The sequence below is a fragment of the Lampris incognitus genome, chromosome 11 (assembly GCF_029633865.1).
Source record: "Lampris incognitus isolate fLamInc1 chromosome 11, fLamInc1.hap2, whole genome shotgun sequence".
Classification (NCBI taxonomy): domain Eukaryota; kingdom Metazoa; phylum Chordata; class Actinopteri; order Lampriformes; family Lampridae; genus Lampris; species Lampris incognitus.
In genome coordinates this window covers 26,169,446-26,192,733 of record NC_079221.1, presented here as the reverse complement: position 1 = coordinate 26,192,733, position 23,288 = coordinate 26,169,446, and the positions used below count along the sequence as shown (strand labels likewise).

Below are 23,288 nucleotides of genomic sequence, written 5' to 3'. Positions count from 1 at the left end.
GTTGTGCATTTGGGTCCTCCATTCCTGCCCTGGCGTGACAGTACGATCCCACCATATTATGGAACCAGCCAACTCCGCCATGCTAGAAGTCGCTCTCCGCTCTCAAGACGGGCTCCTCACTCATCATGAGGAACAGCTGAGCTCCATCTGTCACAGACTCCGGGAGATGGACGCCCATCATGTGGAGTTTGAGACCTGGCTGACTAACCAGGTGAGTGCACTTGCTGGTCAGTTGCAGCAGCTGCTGGTCCAGGACGCCCTACCGGCTCCGACCTAATGACTGCTTCTCGGCCGGCAGATTTGCTCAGCTTGTCGTTTACCTGGGAAGACTTCGGTGTATCGAGGGACACCTTCCTGAATGAGGAGCCGGGCTTCCTTAAGCTCCTCACTGCCATCTGGAAGAGGGACCCTGAGTTTGCCTGGGAAACAGCCTTTTTCAGGTGGCAGTACTTTAGTGACCTGGTCCCTGATCCTCCCAAGCCCAGCATCTCGGCCTCCCACGTTTCCCCAATGTCTTTGCTGTCTAGCAGCCCCATCTCGACTGCCCAGCGTCCCTGAGTCTCAGCTGCCCAGTACCATGCTATGGAGACCCTTCTGGTTCAAGAGTGGTGGGCCTGTCCCTGCCGACGCCCAGATTGTTCCTGTTGCTGAGCCGTCAGCTGCTTTTGTCGACGCCCAGTCTGTTCCTGAGTCGTCCGCTGCCTTTGCCGATGCCCAGTCTGTTCCCCGAGCGGTCCGGCCGCCTCCGACGCCTGTTCCCCGAGCGGCTGCCATGCCGTCTCCGACGCCTCTAGCCCAAGCAGCTGCCGTGCTGCCTCCAGTGCCTGTTCCCCCTGAGCAGCTGCCGTGCAGCCTCCAGTGCCTGTTCCCTGTCTGTCCACCGGAGCTGCTCTGCTCTTCGATCCTGCCCCCTGGTCGCCCTCCAGATCAGTTGCATCCAGCCCTCGGGCCGTCCGCCTGAGATCTCTGGCACCATTCATTCGCTCCCAGACCACTTGGTCCCAAGGCCCTTCCCCGGACCCCCTCCATCTGCCCTGTTTGCTGCTCCTGATCTGTTCGTTTGGGACGTGTAGAATCCATCCCTTGGGGGGGGTCCTGTCATGGTTGTGTGGTCTGGGTCAGCTATGCTCACCTGTCCCCCATTGCATGATTGGCTTGCCATGTATGTTCCTGTACCTGTGTTGCCCTCGTGACCCCCGTTCCCTTGTATGGCTTACCATTTCGGTTGCTGACCCTGATTGCCCCTGCTTCACTCACCTGTTCCCCTTTCTCTGATTGGCTCCCCTATGTATATATTTGCCCTGGCTCCTAATCAGATCATCACACAGACACATGTTGACCCTTGGTCGCCGGATGCACCACATCCCGTTCCGAGCCTTCTCTGCTGTTTGTAGCATCTGTACCGGCTGTCTGTAAGTTCTTTGTTTAGTTAAAGTGTTGTTCTAGCCCAGTCCCTATGAGTCGTGCATTTGGGTCCTCCATTCCTGCCCTGGTGTGACAATAATAGCCTCAAAAGATTGGAATTTAGATTCAAGTTTAGAAGTTCTATAGAAAATAGATTTATATATTAAGGCAACACCCCCACCTTGTTTATTTGCCCGATCTACATGGGCCTAAGTATAGCCAGGTGGGGAAGCGTCATTTAAGGGAAAAAAACAAAAACATTTGGTTTCACATAACCTAGTCGTATCTAAACTATGTTCAAGAATCAGATAATTTATGGGGTTCGCACCCCGGTCTCATCAGATCCGACTATGACCGGACTCGATGAAGCAGCAATAATTGGCAATGCTGTCTTCGGGAGGGGGGTGGAGTCGGTTTGTGTTCGTCACATGAATGCATTTCTGTGTGTTGGAAAAAGCAGTGGTTCGGCCTGGATTCGCCTTGTCACGAAAGTGGGGAGGCGTCTCCTTCGAGACTGCCGGCCGGAGAGATGCAGTTGGCGAATGCATGTAGTACGAGGGTGGGTGTTTGAACTAAAATAGGGATCGACTGTCCACTAAATTGGGAGAAAAAAGGGAAAAATCAGAAATCAATTTATTTATTTATATATATATATATATATATATATATATATATATAAAAATCAGATCATTTATTAGGCTTTGGTAGACAGTGATCTGATATTTATGAAACCAAATTTAAGCATCTTGTGGAAGTGATCAGTAGTGGGCAAAACTTTAGCGCTACCAATAGGCGAAATATTAATTGGAATTAAATACCTTGTATTAGTTGACAATTTTGATGACCTATGCTTTGGACTATATGTGATCACACTTTTGATAATATAAGCTGTTTGGTTCTGTAGTTTATTAGATACTTTGTTGCACATTTCCCCACCACCAGTGGTGGGAATGATTATTATATTGTGATTCACACATTTAGGAGAGGAGAGCTTGGCAGAGACACAGCAGGGTAGGGAGATGGTCTCCATGTTATAGACCAAGCTGTTGGTCTGATAATCTATACTATGAGAAATTCCCTGACAAAACATTAACTGAGCTAGTTGACTCCACATCTGCACTTGGTTTAAAGAAATACTTTCATGCGGTTTCTGAGCACATTTTTAACACGGGCGTTTTGAATTACAACTGAAAGGTAGGTGTGGTTTTATGATTTCATAGCTATTGGCTACTGAAATTCAGGGTGGTTGTGTGGGTGTGGCTGGGTCGGCTAAACCATTTGCCGCTGTACGGGTCACTGTCAAGTCCAACTTCCTTTTAATTTAAACAGATAATCTTGCGTTATAATCCCGGTTTTCCCTACTAGAAGCAGCCATGTTGCGGGATGTTTTGCCACTCACTGCGACTGAGGGGGCGTGTTCCAGTGGGAAAGTGACGTCAATGCATAGGGTGCGTCTCCCCTTTTATAGCTCTCGCTACGGACACGCCCTCTATGCTAATGAAAATTCGTGATGCGGCAAGTTACCACATTTTTGCCAACTGGAAATCAGTTATTCGACCGCTGATCTCTCGTCTGGCCATAAATGTGATTTTTAAGGCTACCATTTGTCTCATCGACCACATCCACACTCCTTACATTGATTAACAACAGGAAAAAGTCGGATTTTGATGCAAAAATATCTCGGTAAACCTAATCACCTGCAGCGTGCTGAAGGGTAAGTCCCTAGTGTCAAACTAGTTACTGTGGTTACAGGGATGCTCTGTGTCTGTTGCTTTTAAACTCTTGCGATTCCCAATAATAGGTTTTTAGGTTAGTATGCCTATGCAAAATAATGCTTGTAAGTACCTCAATGCTGAAATCTAGCAATATAACATAATTTTACATTTTTGGTTAACATTAAATCGGGTTGCCATTGCCAACATGCTCATCTCTCTCAAATTTCTCACCAAATAAGAGGAAGCCACAAAGCCACTACTCCATGAAAAAAATTCAGTCATTCATCATCAGCCACTTCTCTGGGGTTGGGTCGTGGTGGCAGCAAGCTAAGTAGGCCACTCCAGACGTCCCTCTCCCCAGCAACGCCCTCCAGCTCTTCCTGGGGGATCCTAAGGTGTTCCCAGGCCAGATTGGACATGTAGTCCCAGCAAGTTCTGGGTCTACCCGGGGGTCTCCTCCCAGTTGGCCGTGCCCGGTAAACCTCCAAAGGAAGGCGCCCAGGAGGCACCCTAATCAGATGCCCGAACCACCTCAACTGGCTCCTTTCGACATGAAGGAGCTCTGTCTGTACACAGGACAAAGTCTGAACATCAGGCTTTTTTCTAGAGCCCAAAGCACACAGTTTGTGTGGCTTTAGCTGACAGAGGCACACACATAGCATGTATGCAGAGTTTTGCCTCACATCACCTTTCATGTATGCAGAGTTTTGCCTCACTTTGCTCTTCAATTTCACATCTATGACATATTGAAATGTTTATAAAAATACAACTTTTAATGTGATCAATACAGGTTAAGTTAGATTATTTAGCCTCACCAATAATGTGACAGTAACTACTACAAATCTGAAAATCAAACCATTATCATGCATTGGTATTTATCAGACTACCATTGGTGGCTGCCAAGGTGACAGAAGATGAATTGCCTTTGTAGTCTTATCAGTAAATATGTGTGAAAGTACCTCTGACATAATCAAAAAGAAAAATATGATAAATCCAAACAAAATAGCTCAGCTAGGAACTCTTACCCTCTCTTCTATTTCTAGGCTGGATATCTAGTTTGTTTGTTTTCTGGACAAAACTATCCTGTGGGATCCACTGTCTCTGAACAATGTGTTTTTCTCCTTCATTTACTTTTCATACAATGTTTGTAGACGTAGCTATGCCTCCTTCCCCCGTCCTCCTGACTCCACATTTCGGCAACAAGACTGCGCCATAAATTCATTAGAACGCAGGAAAACAGTTTCTGAAATCAACAGTTTTCTGGGGGACGATCCCCAGATACCCAGGTTGGGTTAAGTCACCCAATTTAGGCCATGATGTCTGGAGGGAGGCAAGTATGCTGATCAACCATACTTATTCATCACTGAGCATGATTATTGACTTGGCTTTTCATCTATAAATGCTTTAAAAATGTGAATTTGGCTGCTGAACTTTTTAAACAAAATTCCTGGGGGTTGAGGACTGATGACCCTGACCCCTGCGGTGGGTAATGTCACAGAATGCCTGCTCATAAAATGCACTAACTTCAACAATGTCAAATCTCATTCCAAACTAAATTGAAAAGTTGGCAGCCCTGATATGGCGTAGTTCAGAGTAACATAGCTTCACGTCAAAATCCCCACCCACCCACCACAGCCAGGCTGGTGAAACTTGTTTTAGTACAGATAAAAACAAAAACGCTGACATTTACAACAAATAAGGGATTAAAGTTACAGTTGGTAACTTTTTTTGTTTTATTTGGTAAAAATGCCACAATATCCTTTCAGCTATCAGTAATAAAAGTGGTCTGAGAATAAATCGGGATCTCAGTGTTATCCCCTGCCTCTGCATTCAGGAATCTGAAAATGCTACCGTTCTCGTAAGCTTTGACCAATCAGGGCCTCTCTCTGGCCTCTCCGCCATAATAGATTTGAGGAGCTGTCCCTACTTCTTGTCAATCATGTTGCTGTCTGAGTTTCTTGAGCGTTCAGGAGAAATCCATAATGGCGGACAACGAAACTCAGGCAGCACTGGAATCGACTCCTAGTAAATTTCCAATACCTCTGTTGCCAACAACTACATATTCAAGCAAAAAAAAAAAAAGTAATACTGAAGACACTGGCACAAAAGCAACCAAAAGTCCTTTCTGTTTTCTGTAGTGTTAGGTTGTTATTTCTCTGTTACCATCGCCAGTAAAAATGAACTCACATGAATGAACCTGAGTTTTGTTTGGGGGAAAGGCTACCTGAGGAAGGGAGGGGCTGGAGAGGGAGCAGGAGGGGAGGGGGTGTTGGTGTTTGTGTTTGAAATCTCTCGAAATCTCTCTTGTTCTTTTCTCCAAAGTTACCCACTGCAGCTTTAAGTATTGTTTAAATATAGCATTAACATACTAAATTCAAGCACCATCAAGCGGATTTATGCATTTCTGAGCTTAAAGCAGCCAGTGAGTGCTATGAGCATTTGTAACAAGACTCATACCTTACTCAGGAAAGGCATTATGTTTTATATGATGGCATAGCTATAGAAACAGAAGTGAATAATCATGAAATGTTCTCAGCTCTTATATATTTATGTTTACTCTTCTCAGACACTACCTAGTTTATGATCTGATGTGCGGGCTGGCAAACCATCACCGTCAGCTGTCTCATTAGCTTTTTGTTGTTGAGACCAGTAGTGATGTTAAATATTACTAGACATAATACTGCATGTTTGCTATAAGCTTTAGTAGTGCAAGTACATGGTGGTGAGGACGAAGATATACAATCTTTGAACTTAAAGTTGAATTTTCTGGATATGTAGCTGTACTGTGCATGCACATGAATCGCAGATGTTGGGTGGAGGTTATGTGGATGTTAGATAAGCATTCCTTGGACAGCAGCGGCACAACTGTGTTAAATATACTCAAGTTGGGACAGACCATGTGAATGCACAGTTGAGCCGTACTGAAGCCTAACACAAAGAAAGATCAACAAATAATGGCGTCTACTTGATAATTCCTATGCCATGGCCACATATATTTTAAACTCTTTTACATCTAGGTTACGCACCCTTGTGAAAGAGGCTACTTTTAAGATAAGACAGTATTCATTAATACATAGGATCTAAATCAGTAGATTTATGATGGCACATCCAAATGTCCTACACTCAAAATGTATAAACATGATCTTGCTAGAACAATCATGACATTGGAATATTGGTGGTAGAGGCCATAGGGTTTAGTTGTCAAAACCTACCATAATGAATTTCTGGGTTGGCTGGAGGGCTTCCACATATGGTTGAGCTGCCAGGAATGCTTCGATATAGTCTGAAAGTCACAACCATACAAAATGTTGATTTAGACAAAGATGGTTTTCTGTCAGAGATACACAGACATGGCTGATTTTCTTTTGCATGTAAATCTGGCTGATGTACCTCAATCAAAACCAGAAACAGGCTTTATTTTTTCAAAAACTGCAGCACTTACTTAATAATATTCGCTCTTGGTCCTCTTTGTGGCTGAGATGTTTCTAAACTGGAGGTTTCTATCTTAACAGTCCTATCCTTCTTAGAGAACAGCTTTTTGTGTTACTTGGGGTCAATCTGGGTGAATGTCAAAGTTAAATTCAATATTCATTGAAGCTATCTGTACACCTGTATACCTCTCCCTACCCAAACATCATCATCATATATATATATATATATATATATATATATATATATATATATATATATATATATAAAACATCCTGACAATTTTTTTTAACCCCCCCCCCAATTGTATCCGGTCAATTACCCTACTCTTCGGAGCCGTCCCGGTCACTGCTCAACCCCCTCTGCCAACCTGGGGAGGGCTGCAGACTACCATGTCTCCTCTGATACATGTGGAGTTGCCAGCCGCTTCTTTTCACCTGACAGTGGAGGAGTTTCACCAGGGGGACGTGGCGCATGGGAGGATCACGCTATTCCCCCCAGTTCCCCCTCCCCCCGAACAGGTGCCTTGACTGACCAGAGGAGGCGCTAGTGCAGTGACCAGGACACACACCCAACATCTGGCTTCCCACCTACAGACACGGCCAATTGTGTCTGTAGAGACGCCCGACCACATTGGAGGTAACGGGGATTCGATCCGGTGATCCCCGTGTTGGTAGGCAATGGAAAAGACCACTACGTTACCCGGACGCGCCTCCTGACAACTTTTTAAAAGATGCCAGGATCAAGTGTGATAGAGGAAAATTGTCTGGCACTGCATCTTTGATTGCTGTCCCCCAAAAATACCTGTTCCCATTCCCGTAAATCCCCTGGTAAAAGTCTTGTTGGCTGAATTTATCCATTTCAAGAAAGCAGGGATTTCTGATCGTTCACCACGTCCTACCTTTATGGTTCCATTTCGATCATACAAAACTTAAAGTGTAGAGAAAAGACATTCTCAAAAAGCCATTTCAGTTTTTAAAGCTGTCGTAGGGCAAACCAACCTGTGCCGAAGAAGATGACATTGAGCCTGAGGTTGCGGTCCAGGGTTTTAAGGACCTGCAGGGCGATTCTCCTGGCGTTCTGGAGAGCTTCTCCTCTCATTGACTCAGACGTGTCCAGTAATAGAATGACCTCATCAGATGCAGAAGTGGAAGTGGAGCTGATGTCAAAGTCAGGGTAGAACACCAACATGCATGCCTTGGGATTGTGGAGTGAAATTTCCAAGGTGGGTGGAGGTGGTAAAAAGAATGAGAGAGCGAGAGAGAAAGAGAATAGGCATAATTATTTCCCTGGGCTAATGGTCATGCCTAAAAAATGTGAATTAAATGCTGAATTGGATTGCGTGGAGAACAGGTAAGAGAAACAAAGAGGAAGAAAAAGAAATGAATATAGAAGAAAAGATGAGCCGATATGTGTGTGTGTGTGGGGGCGGGGGGTGTTGAGTAATGGGTGAGAGACCAAAAATGTTTCCAATATGGAGAAATATGGAGGAGTTGAGCAGAATAAAAGGAAAAAGAAGGATTTGGAGAAACATGGTGAGGAGGAGTTTTTGACTGCAACAAAGACGGGAGGCAGACAGACAGACAAAGCAGAAAGATGGCCATTTGGGCAGAAAGATAGGTAGACATACAGATAAATAAGCAGAGACTGACCTGACTGTCTTTGTCAGGGTGTTTCTCCACCCACATTCTGGGAAGGTGGATCTGAGACAAAGTGATCAACAGCTGGAAGCCATCTGGACCCATAACCTCCCCTGGCAAAACACTCACCACCGCCTTACAGTCTGTTTTCTATCACCACGGTCAGTCAGTCAGTCAGTCAGTCAGTCAGTCAGTCAGACACACACACACACACACACACACACACACACACACAGACACACACATCACAGGCTTGTTTCCAGAAATGAAGATTATGCATATGTTTACATCATAAAATAATGGGAATACTTTACTACCTTGAACATGGTTTTGTGAGTAATACAGTGCAGACTAGTAATCTCATTGGGCATCTCGACAGACATTTCCAGGCTGAAATCCCTGGGGACAGAGACAAACACTGAGCATCCTGTCTAGCTGTGCAAAATAATGATAATCTAAAGCAGGTATTCCTGAAGTGTGGCGTGTGCACCACTTGAAGTGCTCGACCTGCCTCTAAGGGGTACGCGAAAGGAAAAGTGTAATGGTGGTGTAATGGTGTAATACTTAGGCCAAATTGTAGTTTAAACTTGAAATAATATTTCTTTAATGTGGCAGAAAATCTGACAGCGTTTTCCCCCCATCTTCTCTCATGATGGGCCTATCTGCCACTAAGCCTGTGCATGTATCCTAGCCCGCCACCCATCCTCTTTAGTCTTTAAAAGTGACAGCTTGTGTGTAACTTTGTTGCAATATATTGAAACTTTGTTACAATGTAATTTCAGTTTCATTTGAATGTGATTAGCGCATTGCAATCTCTTAAATATTTTTTTACGCATGTTCTGATTATTTGTGCATGATTGAACTTGAAGCCTTTAATGTGGCTATAAATAGGCTATTTTGCTTTTTTTTTTGAAGGGGTGGGGGATTGGGGGTGCATCAATCTGGTGGGGAGGTAGAAGGGGGTGTGTTGCCTAAAAAGTTTGCCACTGATCAGTGACATTACAGAAAGAAAGCGTTTTCTGATAGCCCTAATCTGCACATCCTTCTCAGCTTGGTCCCTCTGTCTAGCCAATCAGTACATGTCCTTTTCTCCTTCCTTAGTGTCTAACCTCATACAACTCACCATATGCCTTTTCCTTTGCCTAAATAAGGTGGAGAATGTTAGGGCCCAAATCCAGCCAAGCTCTTTTCGTTCCATTCCCCATGTTAATTCTACCTCTTTCACCCAGTTTCAACCAATTACAATTTCAGTGTTGGAGAGTATAGTCTCTAATATGAACTCCTCCTCCTGCATCCCTTTCAGATCGTGCCTTCTACATTAGATACAGTCCACCTGTGTGCACTTTCCTCCATTCTTATACATCACCCTGTGTTTCTCCCTCTTCTTGAAATATGTATTCACCACAGCCATTTCTATCCTTTTCGCAAATCCACCATCTGTCCTTCCACATTTCTCTCCTCAACACCATACCTACCCATCACCTCTGTTCCCTTCACCAACATGCCCATTGAAGTCCTCTCCAATCACCACTCTCTCCCCCTTGGGTACACTCTCCACCACGTCATCCAACTCACTCCAGAATTTTTCTTTGTCTTCCATCTCACACCCAACTTGCGGGGCATATGCGCTGATAACATTGATCAATACACCTTCGATTTCAAGCTTCATACTCATCACTGTCTGACACTCTCTTCACCTCCAGCACTCTTGACATACTCTTCCGTCAGAATCACCCCTACCCCATTTCTCATAACATTCGCACCATGGTAGAAGAGTTTGAACCCACCTCCGATGCTCCTGGCCTTACTCCCCTTCCACCTGGTCTCTTGCACATACAGTATACCTACCTTTCTTCTTTCCATCATATCAGCCAGCTCTCTCCCTTTACCAGTCATAGTGCCAACATTCAAAATTCTGACTCTCACCTCCACACTTCCTCCTCTCTCTCTCTCTCCTGGCAAAACTCCTCACTGTCAGGTGAAAAGAAGCGGCTGGCAACTCCACATGTATCGGAGGAGGTATGTGGTAGTCTGCAGCCCTCCCCGGATTGGCAGAGGGGGTGGAGCAGTGACCGGGACGGCTCGGAAGAGAGGTAATTGGCCAAGTACAATTGGGGAGAAAAAGAGGCAAGCAATAAATAAATAAAATGAAGAAACATCTATTGTGAGTAGGATGCTTTTCCCTGGTAGTGCACCTAGAACTGCTACGGATTTGTTGTTTCTTTATCCACCAGCACACCGCCCAGGCTGATGCTTACCAGCCCAGAATGGTTCATACAGCTAAACGATGCTTTATCTGCTCAGTGAATTATTCCTCTGCCTCAACTATGTATATTGCAACAATAAACACCTTACTGCCCAGCCAACTTGTCCTGAAATGGTCATACATCAGCACTTGTCAGGGAGGTATTGTCGGGCTACGGGCAGACAGGGAAGACTATATGGGACATCTTTAAGAACTACGAGAGGGAGTGAAACTATTCGCAATTAGTTTTTCAGTGAGGGAGGGAACGATCCAGTTTTAATGTTTTCACCTGGTATGAGACATCTTTTTATTCATTGTTTTTTAATTTGATATTTAATTTAAAATATTTTTAACATAAACATGAATTTTCTTTTAGAATGGTCTCTCTGCACTACTAGACATAACATATGTCAATCACAAAAGAATATGACATAGGTTAAAAACAAGCAAACAAATTCTTAGCTCACCCCACACTTGCTGCCAGGTCAGTCACACACACTTTCTTCACAGTGACCTGATGAACAAGGGTAGAGATAGAAATGGGGAAAGATGATGACGTTGCTTAATTAAATTAGATTAACTGAGATTACGAAACTTCCGTTCCCTATTCTGATCTCCCATAAAATACAGACATCTTCTTCTTTCAGTTTGTTCCATGTTTCTCAGGGGTCACCACAGTGGATTTTACAGTTTCCATTGGTACACTGTGAGGGTACAGCACCAATGGCGGCCGTTGTTAACCCGTGCTTCAACCGATCCAGTAGGGTCTTGTCAAGCCACATACGGATTTGGCAAAATTTTGCATCGGATGCCCTTCCTGACACAACCGCTAACCCTACGGAAGGGGGGACGGGTAAAGTGCTGGATGCCATCCCAGTATTCATTGACCTGCACCCATGCCTGTCGCAATTCCCATAAAATACAGACATAATGTATCAAAATGCAAAATTAAATGGTGAAAATGGAGATACTTATAGTAAGTATGAGCAGGGGCATTGTACAGTGGGTTTATCGTCAAACCAATAAGCAGTCCTGTGTAGCCAAATGGGATGACACTAACACTGTTAGTTCCTTTTCCATGCTAAAAATGCATGCTGCCACAATAATGAATGGTAACTTATATAAATTGTATTTATATTGCGCCTTTCTAGTTGCAACAGTCACTCAAAGCACTTCACAATCAATGAATGCCTCACATTCACCCATGCACACACATACTCATACCCTGACAGCAGTGTCAACCATGCAAGGTAACAACCAGCTCTTCATCTGTCTATCACGTAACACATTATATAAGTAGCTTAATAAACAATGGAGATATCAGAGGAACCACTTCTAATTTAAAAGCAACATTTTCAGTGCAAAAAAAAGAAAGAAAAAGAAGCAAATATATACATGTAGGCTGTGGATGGTTAATAAAACCACTATTCCCTAAATACACAATCATAACTTAACCCTAGAGGATGAGTGGAGTAAAGCACTGTCAATTTACCAGCACTTTATGAATTTGGATAAAATTTGCCCTAACCTGTGTTGTCTGGTTGAGTGCTGCGGTCTGCTGCCATGGTGCCACACTCCCAGGCAAGGAGAAGAGAATTTGACCGTCTCTAACAATCAGCTCAGAGACAAAGGTAACTTTGATTAGGACAGTCGCACCGGGAGGCAGGTTCCCCACACTGATGGTAAACACATCCTGGAAGGTGCACAAAGATGACATCACCACAACCATATAATACAGCAGAAACATGCACACTAAATGCCCTCACCACATATTGTGTACGTATATTTCAGACTGTTACAACAAACATAGGATTCTGATCTATTAATGTTAGTAGCCTCACTGATAAAATCAAGACACAAAATAAATGTTTATGATCCGTACATTACTGATTCAAAATAATCAACAAGCATTAAGGTCTTTAACTTAAAACTTGAGGCACAGATATAGTCATAGTTAAGTCTGTGAGTTTATATGTGGCAAGATGAAGTAGAGAGGTCAACCATACAGGGGCATCCTGGTCCATGAGGTAGGCTCCATGGCCTTTCTCTACAGCTTGCCTGTACTCCTTGCGAGCCTGCTCTTTCTCTTTTACCTGTTCAAACAGACACAATGCAGGTTGACTGTAGTCAGAGGGTACTAATCCTGCTTTCATTCATTCAACCTCTATAGCCCCTTAATCTAACTTGGGATTCAGCAGCATATCCAAACAGGCATTGGTTGGAAGGCAGGAGGAGTGCTTGGACAGGTTGCTAGTCCATCAAGGGCTCTACACTCAACATTACTTGCACTCTATTCACAGGTATCATTTAGAGTTGTTTTAGAGGCAATTTATAGTCTCCAATTCATGTGACAAGCATGTTTTGGACCTGGAGGACTTCTAACTAAACAGAGGGAGCCGATGCAAACTCCACAAAGGCCAGGTTGAACCCTGGATCATTCCTCTGTCGAGTGAATAATGCTAAGTTTCAAAATAATTCAGCTCAATCAAAAACAGACACAGTCCAGAACAGCTCTACATTAGGGACCGGTGGGATCTGGCCCCACAAGATGTCGCCAGTGCCAGACATGATCAATAATTCGGTGTGACATGCATATATATATATATATATATATAAACATTTTTTTTCTTCGTAACTAATATTGTTGCACATTTATTACATATGACAATGGTAGCGCTGTTTGATACATTCCAAATATCTTACTGTACTTGTTGCATAAAGGTCTACTTCTCCTAGCAGTCTTCATTTGGTGAGCATGGGGCCAGCCTGTCAGCATTCGTTTAACCAAGTGAGCAATTGAAAATCCTGCGTGCATGTTCAATGCGCTTTCAATAATGAGCTGTGGGGCACGATTATGTTGGCCCCATGCTGAGAGCAGCCAATAAAAAAGAATAGAATGTCATGCATCAAGAAGTTTAGTAAATGTCATTTATGGTATTGGCATGCAGAGAACCTTTTCAATGTTGAAAAGGATTAAGACATTTACACGCAACACCATGGGGCAAGAGGTTAAATACACTTGCTATGCTATCAATTGAAAATTAATTCTTTCATGGATTGATGGTCTTCGACAGAAAATTTACGGAAAAGTTTGCCCAGATGAAAGATCGTCGTGCATCTTTTCTTTTCAAGCAATGAACATCACCGGTGAGTCTATTTTACATTATTACAAGATGTGTTATTTTGGCTGTAGGTTGAGCCCTGGAAAGCAATGGGTTTCCCTGCTCTGAAATGTTGCTTTGGTTGTTGTTGCTTTGCAGACCACAGTGATCGTATACTGCTTGATAACTTTGGATTTGTAATGTGATGCATTGTAACAAGGTAATATACTAGTTGTGTGAGATCAAATGCCGTTATTGATGATGTCACTCATATCCCTATTTCCACTTCCGCTAACTCCGGCACGGCATTAAGTTAATGTGTGCATTTGTAGTTCATTGATGAGGTGCGCTTGTGTTTGGATTCACTGAGCAAGTAGGTTAGTATGTAATTTCTTTGACGAGTCGGATGCTGCCAACACAGTTTATAGTGCCCCACCAGGCTTTCCGTGCCAGAGATGCCACTGGTCCAGACATGTGTTTATGTGAGGTGTAAAAGGGGCTATGGTCATTTAGGGAAACATTAACAATGCAGGAAACTGCTAATGAAGGTGGAGAGCTACTCAGTTAAAAAGAAAACCACACTACCTGTCCAACCACATGTTTCCCATTGATGAAAGCTTCAAATCCACAAACAGCTGCAGAATCATCCAAAGGGAATACGTACTTTGCCTCAATTGGCACCGAGCTCTCATTTGTGTATTTCTGGAAGATGACAACCTAGTAGCCAATAAGATAGAGGTTGTACATTGGTGGGTGTTTTTCTGGCCTTAAAGATTAACAGTCCTCAAAAATATGAAAAAACGCAAATCAATAAAGAGAAAAAGTAAGGCAAATCAGAGAAAGTTGTATCTATTTTTACATGGTGGACTGCATTTTCAATCCTAGATTAGCAATAGCCAAAAAACATGAAAGATAACTCAGGGGCTAAAAATTCAAGCACATGACAAGTTAAATGATTAAAAATAAGGAGTTTTATTTTTGCTAATCTTGTGTCGATTTTCTGGTCCGGTACCTGTGAGAGCAGATCCATCAGCTTGCACTTCACATGAACAGCCTGCAGAGGGAGGCATTGACCTGAACTGTCCAAAAGTCCTGCTGTCACATCGTCTCGTGGGTTTCCACTTTCAATACCACTGTCTTCTGAAGAAAGAACTACACACACACACACACAATAAAAGAGAGGATCTATTTCATTTGCGATGTAAATTTTAACACTCTAGAATTAATATTCTTAACTTTATAAACATTTTTAAAACAAACACTTTTCAAAACAAAGTTACAAAGTGCTTTACAAGACAAAAAAAGGTAAAAAAACGATGATAAAACAACAATTTAGAAACAGTTTAAAAGTTAAACATCTGGAAGGAAATATAAAAGCAAGAGCCTCATTTGAATAAAAGTACAATAAAACAAAGTAAAATAAATAGTAATAGAATGTAAACGAGATAAAAAAATGATAAATACAGAACACAAATCCTGAATACCTATAAAAGTATGTTTTCAAGAGGGCTTTAAAGGAGGATAAAGAGCTCGCCCAGTCCGATCTCCTCAGGGAGGTCGGTTGTTTGAGAGAGTAGGGGCCCCTAACAGAAAAAGTGTAATCACTCTTGGTCCTTAGCCTGGATTGTGGAATAGCAAGCAGAGCCTTGGTTGAGGACCTCAGGTTGTGACTGGGCATGTATGGTGTCAGAAGATCTGAAATGTACTTGGGTACGAGTCCAGAGAGGGCCTTAAAAGTTAACAATAATATCTTAAAATCAAGTCTAAACTTTACCAGGAGCCAATGAACAGAAGCTAAAATAGGAGTAATGTGCTCTTTTCTTTTCTTTTCTTTTTTTTGTTGTTCTGGTGAGGAGTCTGGCTGCTGCATTTTGGACAAGCTGTAATTTACGTATGACAGTCTCTAAATTTCTACTGGATAAAACTGAACTGGTCTTGGAGTCTCCTGAGCAGCAAAAAACACGATGTGACAACTGAGTTGACTTGAAACATTGAAACATACATAACACAAAACCTTTATAATGTAAAAAGTAAATTGTTATTTTGACTACTAAAGTTAAAGTAATACAAGCAGGAAAAGGCGGCATAAATATTTAATGTGTGGTCACTCACACTACTGCTCACACCTGTAGCCAATTAAGAGCCCCCAGTTCACCCAACATGCATGTCTATGGACTGTGGGAGGAAAGACGTGCACATACCTGCAGTAAAGCAACTTGAACCTGCAGACCCTGCACAGGGAGGTCCGTTTAGAACCCCACAGCCCTCTTGCAGTTTAAACAACGTTGCTAACCTGTAACTTCACTGTGGGTGATATTGCATATTCCAGTGATGTGATCCTACCTTGGTCAGAGTGAGGCTGAGGCAGCTCAGAGGACGTGTCTACAAGGGGACTGAACTCCTTCAGCGTGTCTTCCTCAACATTGAACTGAACCACATACTTAAGCGTCACCTGATCTGGACTGTACACCACGTATTCGTCATCCTGTAACCCAGTGGTATTATTAATTGTTAGCGCAGGGACATGGGTGTGGGGATACACAGACACATTCAGAAACACACACACACACGCAAATGTACGGGTTGTGAACACTCAAATAAATACTCTATCATGAACACAATTTCTCTTTGATACACACACATACAGTAAAGTCAATAAAAACAACTTAATATAGCTCCAAAATAAAAAAGCAATTATTATATAGTACAAAATACTTTATTCATCCTGATTTTGTATTTTCTGTAGCACCGCTGCCTGCTCATATTTGCTGAATATGCTGAATATGAATATGGAGCTGCCAGGGAAGAGGAGAAGAGGAAGGCCAAAGAGGAGGTTTATGGATGTGGTGAGGGAAGACATGCAGGTGGCTGGTGTGACAGAGGAAGACGCAGAAGACAGGAAGAAATGGAAATGGATGATCCGCTGTGGCGACCCCTAACGGGAGCAGCCGAAAGTAGTAGTAGTAGTAGACCGCTGCCTGCTCATCTTTCTAACTATCTATTTTTGTTTTAGAAAATAGTGTTTTCTATCTAAAACATGAATCCATCTGTCTATCTACCCATAAAAACAAACACTCAAACACACCTCAAACTCAGAGTGAGTGGTCTGGGTGCGCCGGACCCCGTGGACACTGTGGTATCCCTCAGGGGCCTGACTCAGGCTGGGATCTCTCTTCTGGAAGTCCCTGCACTGCCCCAATGCCACGTCACATACCAGCAGCAGCCGAGAACCATCCGTCACACTGGGACTGGAGTACTTCAAACTGGTGCTTAACACAAAGTATATGTGGCAAGAATTATTCACTTGACATCACATCAATTCAGCTCACTTCCATCCTTTTTTTTGTCCTCTAAGGACAAACAAAATGATCACATCGTGAGGGGGAAAATGTCAGCTAATAATACCAAAAAGGAGGTCAAGTAGCACAATACCATGAAAAAATGATAAAAAATGATATGGACCAATTTTCTTTTAAAAACAACTAATTCAAAAACAAAATATCGATTTTAAGAAACAAGTTATGAAAAGGGATTTTCTTTATGCGTGCCCCAAAATCCAGGTAGGAAAATCAGAGAAAATTGAATCAGTTCATCTGGACAATGTTTATTGACAGAAACGCTTCATCGCTCATCTAAGTGACCTCTAAACTGACTGCAGGTATCCCCACCCTTATAAACAATACAGGTTTCTGTCATTATGCAACTGTACAGTATAAAGTACAAAGTTCTTATATATAAAACTATAAGGAAAAACTATTTTTATAACTGATCATTTCACAGCATTGTGTGCAACTTTGTAAGGTGTCCTTCAGCCACCCCATCGCTAAACACATTACAGACCAACATTAATTTGCATAAGATTAGTGATTAGTTTTGGATACATGTTAGACTGTGTTCACCTTTTCAAATCCTGTTCCACATACTGATGCTGCTGCCAATATAAAGCCTACTGCAGGCCAAATGATCCTAAATGTGCTATATCTCAAACACCACATATATTGGCAGAATGGTGGCGCAGTGGTTAGTGCTGTTGCCTCACAGCAAGAAGGTCCTGGGTTTGAACCCCAGGGTTGCCCAACCTTGGGGGTCATCCCAGGTTGTTCTGTGTGGCGTTTGCATGTTCTTCCTGTGTCTGCGGTGGGTTTCCACCAGGTGCTCCGGTTTCCCCACCATCAAAAAGACATGCGTCTTACGGTTAACACTCCTGTCTGCACCTGACCGAGGCATGGCAAGACGAACTGGAGTTGGTCCCCGGGCGCTGCACGGTGGCTGCCCACTGCTCCTAGCTACACAGCTAGGATGGGTTAAATGCAGAGTGTAATTTCCCTTCGGGGATCATTAAAGTATAGCAAATCAAAATCTTCAGAGCTGACAGAGTCTACCCACACAGGCCGGGTAGCCGGATGCTAACAGTCAACCTGCAGCATGCAGTACAGTCCTGTCTACGTGACTGACGGTTTACATCCCACTCTTCCCTCCAGGAGCCCCTGCTTCCACCTGTGGTGGCACTCGAAGGTACTGTTCGCCTGCTGTCTCCTTCCACTAGCCCCATCTGTTCTTGACCCTCTCGCCGGGAATTTTCCCCATACAGACTATTATTAGGCACCGTGCCTCTCATCCACACGTCATATCAAATAGCAGAAACAACAACACCCGAATATCTGGAGCAAATATCTGTAATTTGCATCATATTTATTGTACTCCCATTGGTTTTAATTCTGTTTTGACACCAAACAATTTTGGCTTCTTGAATGTGAGATCACTGGGTAATAAGACCTTCATCATGAATGATTTTGTTTCGAATAATCTGGACTTTTTTATGATTACTGAGACATGGCTGTCCCTAGGGGACATTGTTCCCCTGATTGAGGCCAGCCCCCCCGATTTTGCATATTCTCACATTCCCAGGCCCTCAGGTAGAGGGGGTAACCTAGCTGTTTTTTGTAAGTTAGGTCTTAAGTGCCATGCTGTTACTTTTGGTAATTTTATCTCATTTGAGGTTTTATGTATTTCAATCACTGGCCCTCCCCCTTTACTCTGCATCTTAATTTATAGGCCCCCTAATTCAGTTAGTTTTATCCTTGAGTTTTCTGGCCTTTTATCTATTGTCATGCCAAAATATGACAGGATGTTTATTCTTGGCAATTTTAATATTCATGTGTGTTGTCCTTCCCATTCCCTCACCTCACATTTTTTGGATTTTATAGACTCTTTTAACTTCATTCAATCTGTTAAAGGGGCCACACATTCCAAAGGCCACATCTTAGACATTGTACTCTCATCTGGTTTCTCTCTCGAATGTCTCAATCTGGTGGATATGCCTGTATCTGACCATAAAGCTGTAATTTTCAAAGTTCCACTACAGCTCGTTACTCCTAGTCACCATCCTAAAACACACTCTTGCATTCTCAACGCTGGCTCTGCAGTTAAATTCTGTGATGCTTTTAATTCATCATCCTTTAATCCCTTTTTAACCCCCCTCAATCCAGATGCACCATTACATTCATTCAATGATCAGTGCCTATCCAGCCTCGACCAAATTGCACCGTTTAAACTAGGAAACAAAAATCAAATAACCTCCCCTGGCTGAATGATTACACTTGTGCCCTTAGAAGACAAGGTATAAAAACCCAATGACAATGGAAGGCCAACAAGTCTGAATTAGCACATAACACCCTTAAAAAACAAATGTTAATTTACCAGAAGGCAGTTAAGGACGCGAGGTCAGTGTACTTCTCTGAACTAATATCAAGAAATAACCACAATCGTAAAGTTCTCTTCAGGGTAATCAATTGTGTTATTAATGGTCCCTCCACTTCTCTTTTTGTAACTGATGTTGAGTTGTCAGAAAAATTTCTGACTCATTTCGTAAATAAGGTAGAGAATCTACTACCACTATTACTACTTTCGGCTGCTCCCGTTAGGGGTCACCATAGCGGATCATCCATTTCCATTTCTTCCTGTCCTCTGCATCTTCCTCTGTCACACCGGCCACCTGCATGTCCTCCCTCACCACATCCATATACCTCCTCTTTGGCCTTCCTCTTTTCCTCTTCCCTGACAGCTCCATATTCAGCATCCTTCTCCCAGTATACCCAGAATCTCTCCTCCACACATGCCCAAGCCATCTCAGTCTTGCCTCTTTTGCTTTGTCTCCAAACCATCCAACCTGAGCTGTCCCTCTAATATAATCGTTCCTAATCCTGTCCTTCTTCATCATTCCCACAGAAAATCTTAGCATCGTCACTTCTGCCACCTCCTGTCTTTTCATCAGTGCCACTGTCTCAAAACCATATAACATAGCTGGTCTTACAACCATCTTGTAAACCTTCCCTTTGACTCTTGCTGGTACCCTTCTGTCACAAATCACTCCTGACACTCTTCTCCACCCACTCCACCCTGCCTACACTCTCTTCTTCACTCCCCATTACTTTGGGCAGTTGACCCCAAGTATTTAAACTCATACGCCTTCGTCACCTCTACTCCTTGCATCCTCACCATTCCACTGTCCTCCTTCTCATTCACGCATAGGTATTCAGTCTTACTCCTACTGACTTTCATTTCTCTTCTCTCCAGTGCGTATCTCCACCTCTCCATTCTCTCCTCAACTTGCACCCTACTCTCGCTACAGATCACAATATCATCCGCAAACATCATAGTCCACGCAGACTCCTGCCTGATCTCGTCCGTCAACCTGTCCATCACCAGTGCAAACAAGAAAGGGCTCAGAACCGATCCTTGATGTAATCCCACCTCCACCTTGAACCCATCTGTCATTCCAACCGCACACCTCATCATTGTGACACTTCCCTCATACATATCCTGCACCACTCCTACATACTTCTCTGCAACTCCCAACTTCCTCAAACAATACCACACCTCCTCTCTTGGCACCCTGTCACATGCTTTCTCTAAATCGACAAAGACACAATGTAACTCCTTCTGGCCTTGTCTATACTTCTCAATCAACGTTCTCAAAGCAACGCATCTGTGGTACTCTTTCATGGCATGAAACCATACTGCTGCTCGCTAATCGTCACCTCTCCTCTTAACCCAGCTTCTATTACTCTTTCCCATATCTTCATGGTGTGGCTGATCAACTTTATACATCTGTAGTTGCTACAGTTCTGCACATTGCCTTTGTTCTTGAAAATCAGTACCAGTATGCTTCTTCTCCACTCCTCAGGCATCCTCTCATTTTCCAAGATTGTGTTAAACAATCTAGTTAAAAACTCCACTGCTGTCTCTCCTAAACATCTCCATGCCTCCACAGGTATGTCATCAGGATCAACTGCCTTTCCATTCTTCATCCTCTTCATAGCTGCCCTCACTTCCTCCTTGCTAATCCACTGCACTTGCTGATTCACTATCCTTACATCATCCAACCTGCTCTCTCTCTCTCTCTCTCTCTCTCTCTCTCTCTCTCTCTCTCTCTCTCTCTCTCTCTCTCTCTCTCTCTCTCTCTCTCTCTCTCTCTCTCTCTCTCTCTCTCTCTCTCTCTCTCTCTCTCTCTCTCTCTCTCTCTCTCTCTCTCTCTCTCTCTCTCTCTCTCTCTCTCTCTCTCTCTCTCTCTCTCTCTCTCTCTCTCTCTCTCTCTCTCTCTCTCTCATTTTCTTCATTCATCAGCCCCTCTAAGTACTCCTTCCACCTTCTGAGTACACTCTCCTTGCTTGTCAGCACATTTCCATCTCTATCCTTGATAGCCCTAATCTGCTGCACATCCCTCTCAGCTTGGTCCCTCTGTCTAGCCAATTGGTACATGTCCTTTTCTCCTTTCTTAGTGTCTAACCTCTCATACAACTCACCATATGCCTTTTCCTTTGCCTAAATATGGTGGAGAATGTTAGGTCCCAAATCCAGCTAGGCTCTTTTCATTCCATTCCCCGATGTTAATTCTACTTCTTTCACCCAGTTTCAACCAATTACAATTTCAGTGTTGGAGAGCATAGTCTCTCATTCCCACTAAGCTACTCAAGGAGGTATTTTCTACAACCAGCCCCGTTTTTCTGCAAATCCTTACTAATTCTCTAGCCTCTTGATTCTTTTCCAGACAGTTTTAACCATGCCATCATTCACCCATTGCTGAAGAAACCTAATTTAGATCCCCTGTCCCTATGTAACTACAGGCCAATCTTCAAATTGTCTTTTCTATCTAAGGTTCTGGAGAGAGTAATTTCTTCTCAGTTGATTTCTTTTATGAACACTAATACAGTTTTTAATAGTTTCCAGTCTGGTTTTAGAGCACTTCATAGCACTGAGACAGCTCTGGTTAAGGTCATTAATGACCTACTGCTGACTGCAGACAGAGGTGATTGCTCGATTTTAGTTCTGTTAGAGTTAAGCGCTGCCCCTGACATGGTCGATCACAACATCCTCTTACATTGCTTAGAGACTTGGGTTAGCATCAAGGGCTCGGCTCTTAGCTTATTACGCTCTTACCTCACCAACAGAACTTTTTCTGTTGTTCTGGGTAACTAACTCCTCGGTGGCTCAGCTGAGTTGTGGTGTCCCTCAAGGCTCAGTTCTTGGCCCCCTCCTCTTTTCTATATACATGCTGTCCCTTGACCAGGTCATTCAACATCATGATGTGTTCTACCATTTTTATGCTGACAACACTCAGTTATACATGCCACTAAAACTCACAGATCCTAGCGCCCTAGCAAATCTCACAACTTGCCTCTCTGGCATTAAATCCTGGATGTCCAAAAATTTTCTTAAATTTAATGATGATAAGTCTGAGGTCATTCAAGTTCGGTCCTGAAAATTCCATCAGTGCTTTTGTTACTAATCTTGGTGGTCTGTCAGGTAGTCTTAAGCAGGCTGTTGTTCAGTGACGCTTTTTCCAGCTCAAGCTAATATCCAAAATTAGGTCACTTTTATCAATTGCCGATCGGCAAAAAGTTGTACATGCTTTTATCTGTTCTCGGCTTGACTACTGTAATGCACTTTATTCTGGTGTCAGTAAGGGCTTCATCCACTGTCTGCAGTTGGTACAAAATGCTGCTGCTCAGCTCATTACCGGGACAAGGAGGCATGATCACATCACTTCTGTGCTTGCCTCCCTACACTGGCTCCCTGTTATATTTCGAATTGATTTTAAAAATTTACTGTTCACTTTTAAGGCTTTCAATGGTCTTGCTCCTTCATACATTTGAGATTTATTGACTTGGTATAGCCCCTCTTGACCATAAAGGTCTGCAGATGGAGCCCTGCTAGTTATTCCCCGGTCTCGGTTTGTTACAAAGGGGAGTCGGGCTTTGGCTGTTAGAGCCCCCACACTATGGAACTCTCTTCCTGTTGAACTAAGATAAACTAAGTCTCGAGCTACTTTTAAATCTCGTCTTAAATTTTTTTTATGAAAGCTTTTACAAATGTTTGATATTTGTTTTTATTTATACAATTTTTATTTTTTACTCTTATTTGATCTTCCTCTTATTTTTGCCTTGTCTGGTTTTATCTTTTTTTTGTGTGAAGCACTTTGTAACATTGTTTAAGAAAAGTACTACATAAATAAAATTATTATTATTATTATGGTGCCCAGGAAGCGGAAGGATTCTACAGTGTCGACTAAGGAACCATGCAGGGCGATGGGGGCAGGTGGGGCTGGGTTCTTTCTGAAGTTCACAGCCATCTCCACTGTCCTTAGAACGTTGAGCTCCAAGTTGTTTTGGTTGTACCAGGACACCAGGTGGTCAATCTCCCACCTGTAGGCAGACTCATTCTCACTAAAGATAGCCCAAATGAGGGTGACGTT

The 23,288-nt window shown here is 43.1% G+C and overlaps 1 protein-coding gene across 5 annotated transcripts in view; it reads right to left on the bottom strand.

Moving 5' to 3' along the window:
- The window catches only part of parp4 (poly (ADP-ribose) polymerase family, member 4), a 79,986-nt gene that overhangs the window by 30,123 nt on the left and 26,575 nt on the right, over nucleotides 1-23,288 (bottom strand). For all 5 annotated transcript variants that reach the window (XM_056289243.1, XM_056289244.1, XM_056289245.1 and 2 more), the window contains exons 13-23: nucleotides 16,620-16,803; nucleotides 15,878-16,019; nucleotides 14,547-14,686; nucleotides 14,120-14,251; nucleotides 12,440-12,526; nucleotides 11,962-12,126; nucleotides 10,901-10,947; nucleotides 8,506-8,587; nucleotides 8,201-8,338; nucleotides 7,550-7,745; nucleotides 6,332-6,402 (exon numbers count right to left, since the gene is read on the bottom strand). In XM_056289243.1, coding sequence (XP_056145218.1) covers nucleotides 6,332-6,402; nucleotides 7,550-7,745; nucleotides 8,201-8,338; nucleotides 8,506-8,587; nucleotides 10,901-10,947; nucleotides 11,962-12,126; nucleotides 12,440-12,526; nucleotides 14,120-14,251; nucleotides 14,547-14,686; nucleotides 15,878-16,019; nucleotides 16,620-16,803 — 1,384 coding nt within the window. The remainder of the gene's footprint in view (nucleotides 1-6,331; nucleotides 6,403-7,549; nucleotides 7,746-8,200; nucleotides 8,339-8,505; nucleotides 8,588-10,900; nucleotides 10,948-11,961; nucleotides 12,127-12,439; nucleotides 12,527-14,119; nucleotides 14,252-14,546; nucleotides 14,687-15,877; nucleotides 16,020-16,619; nucleotides 16,804-23,288) is intronic.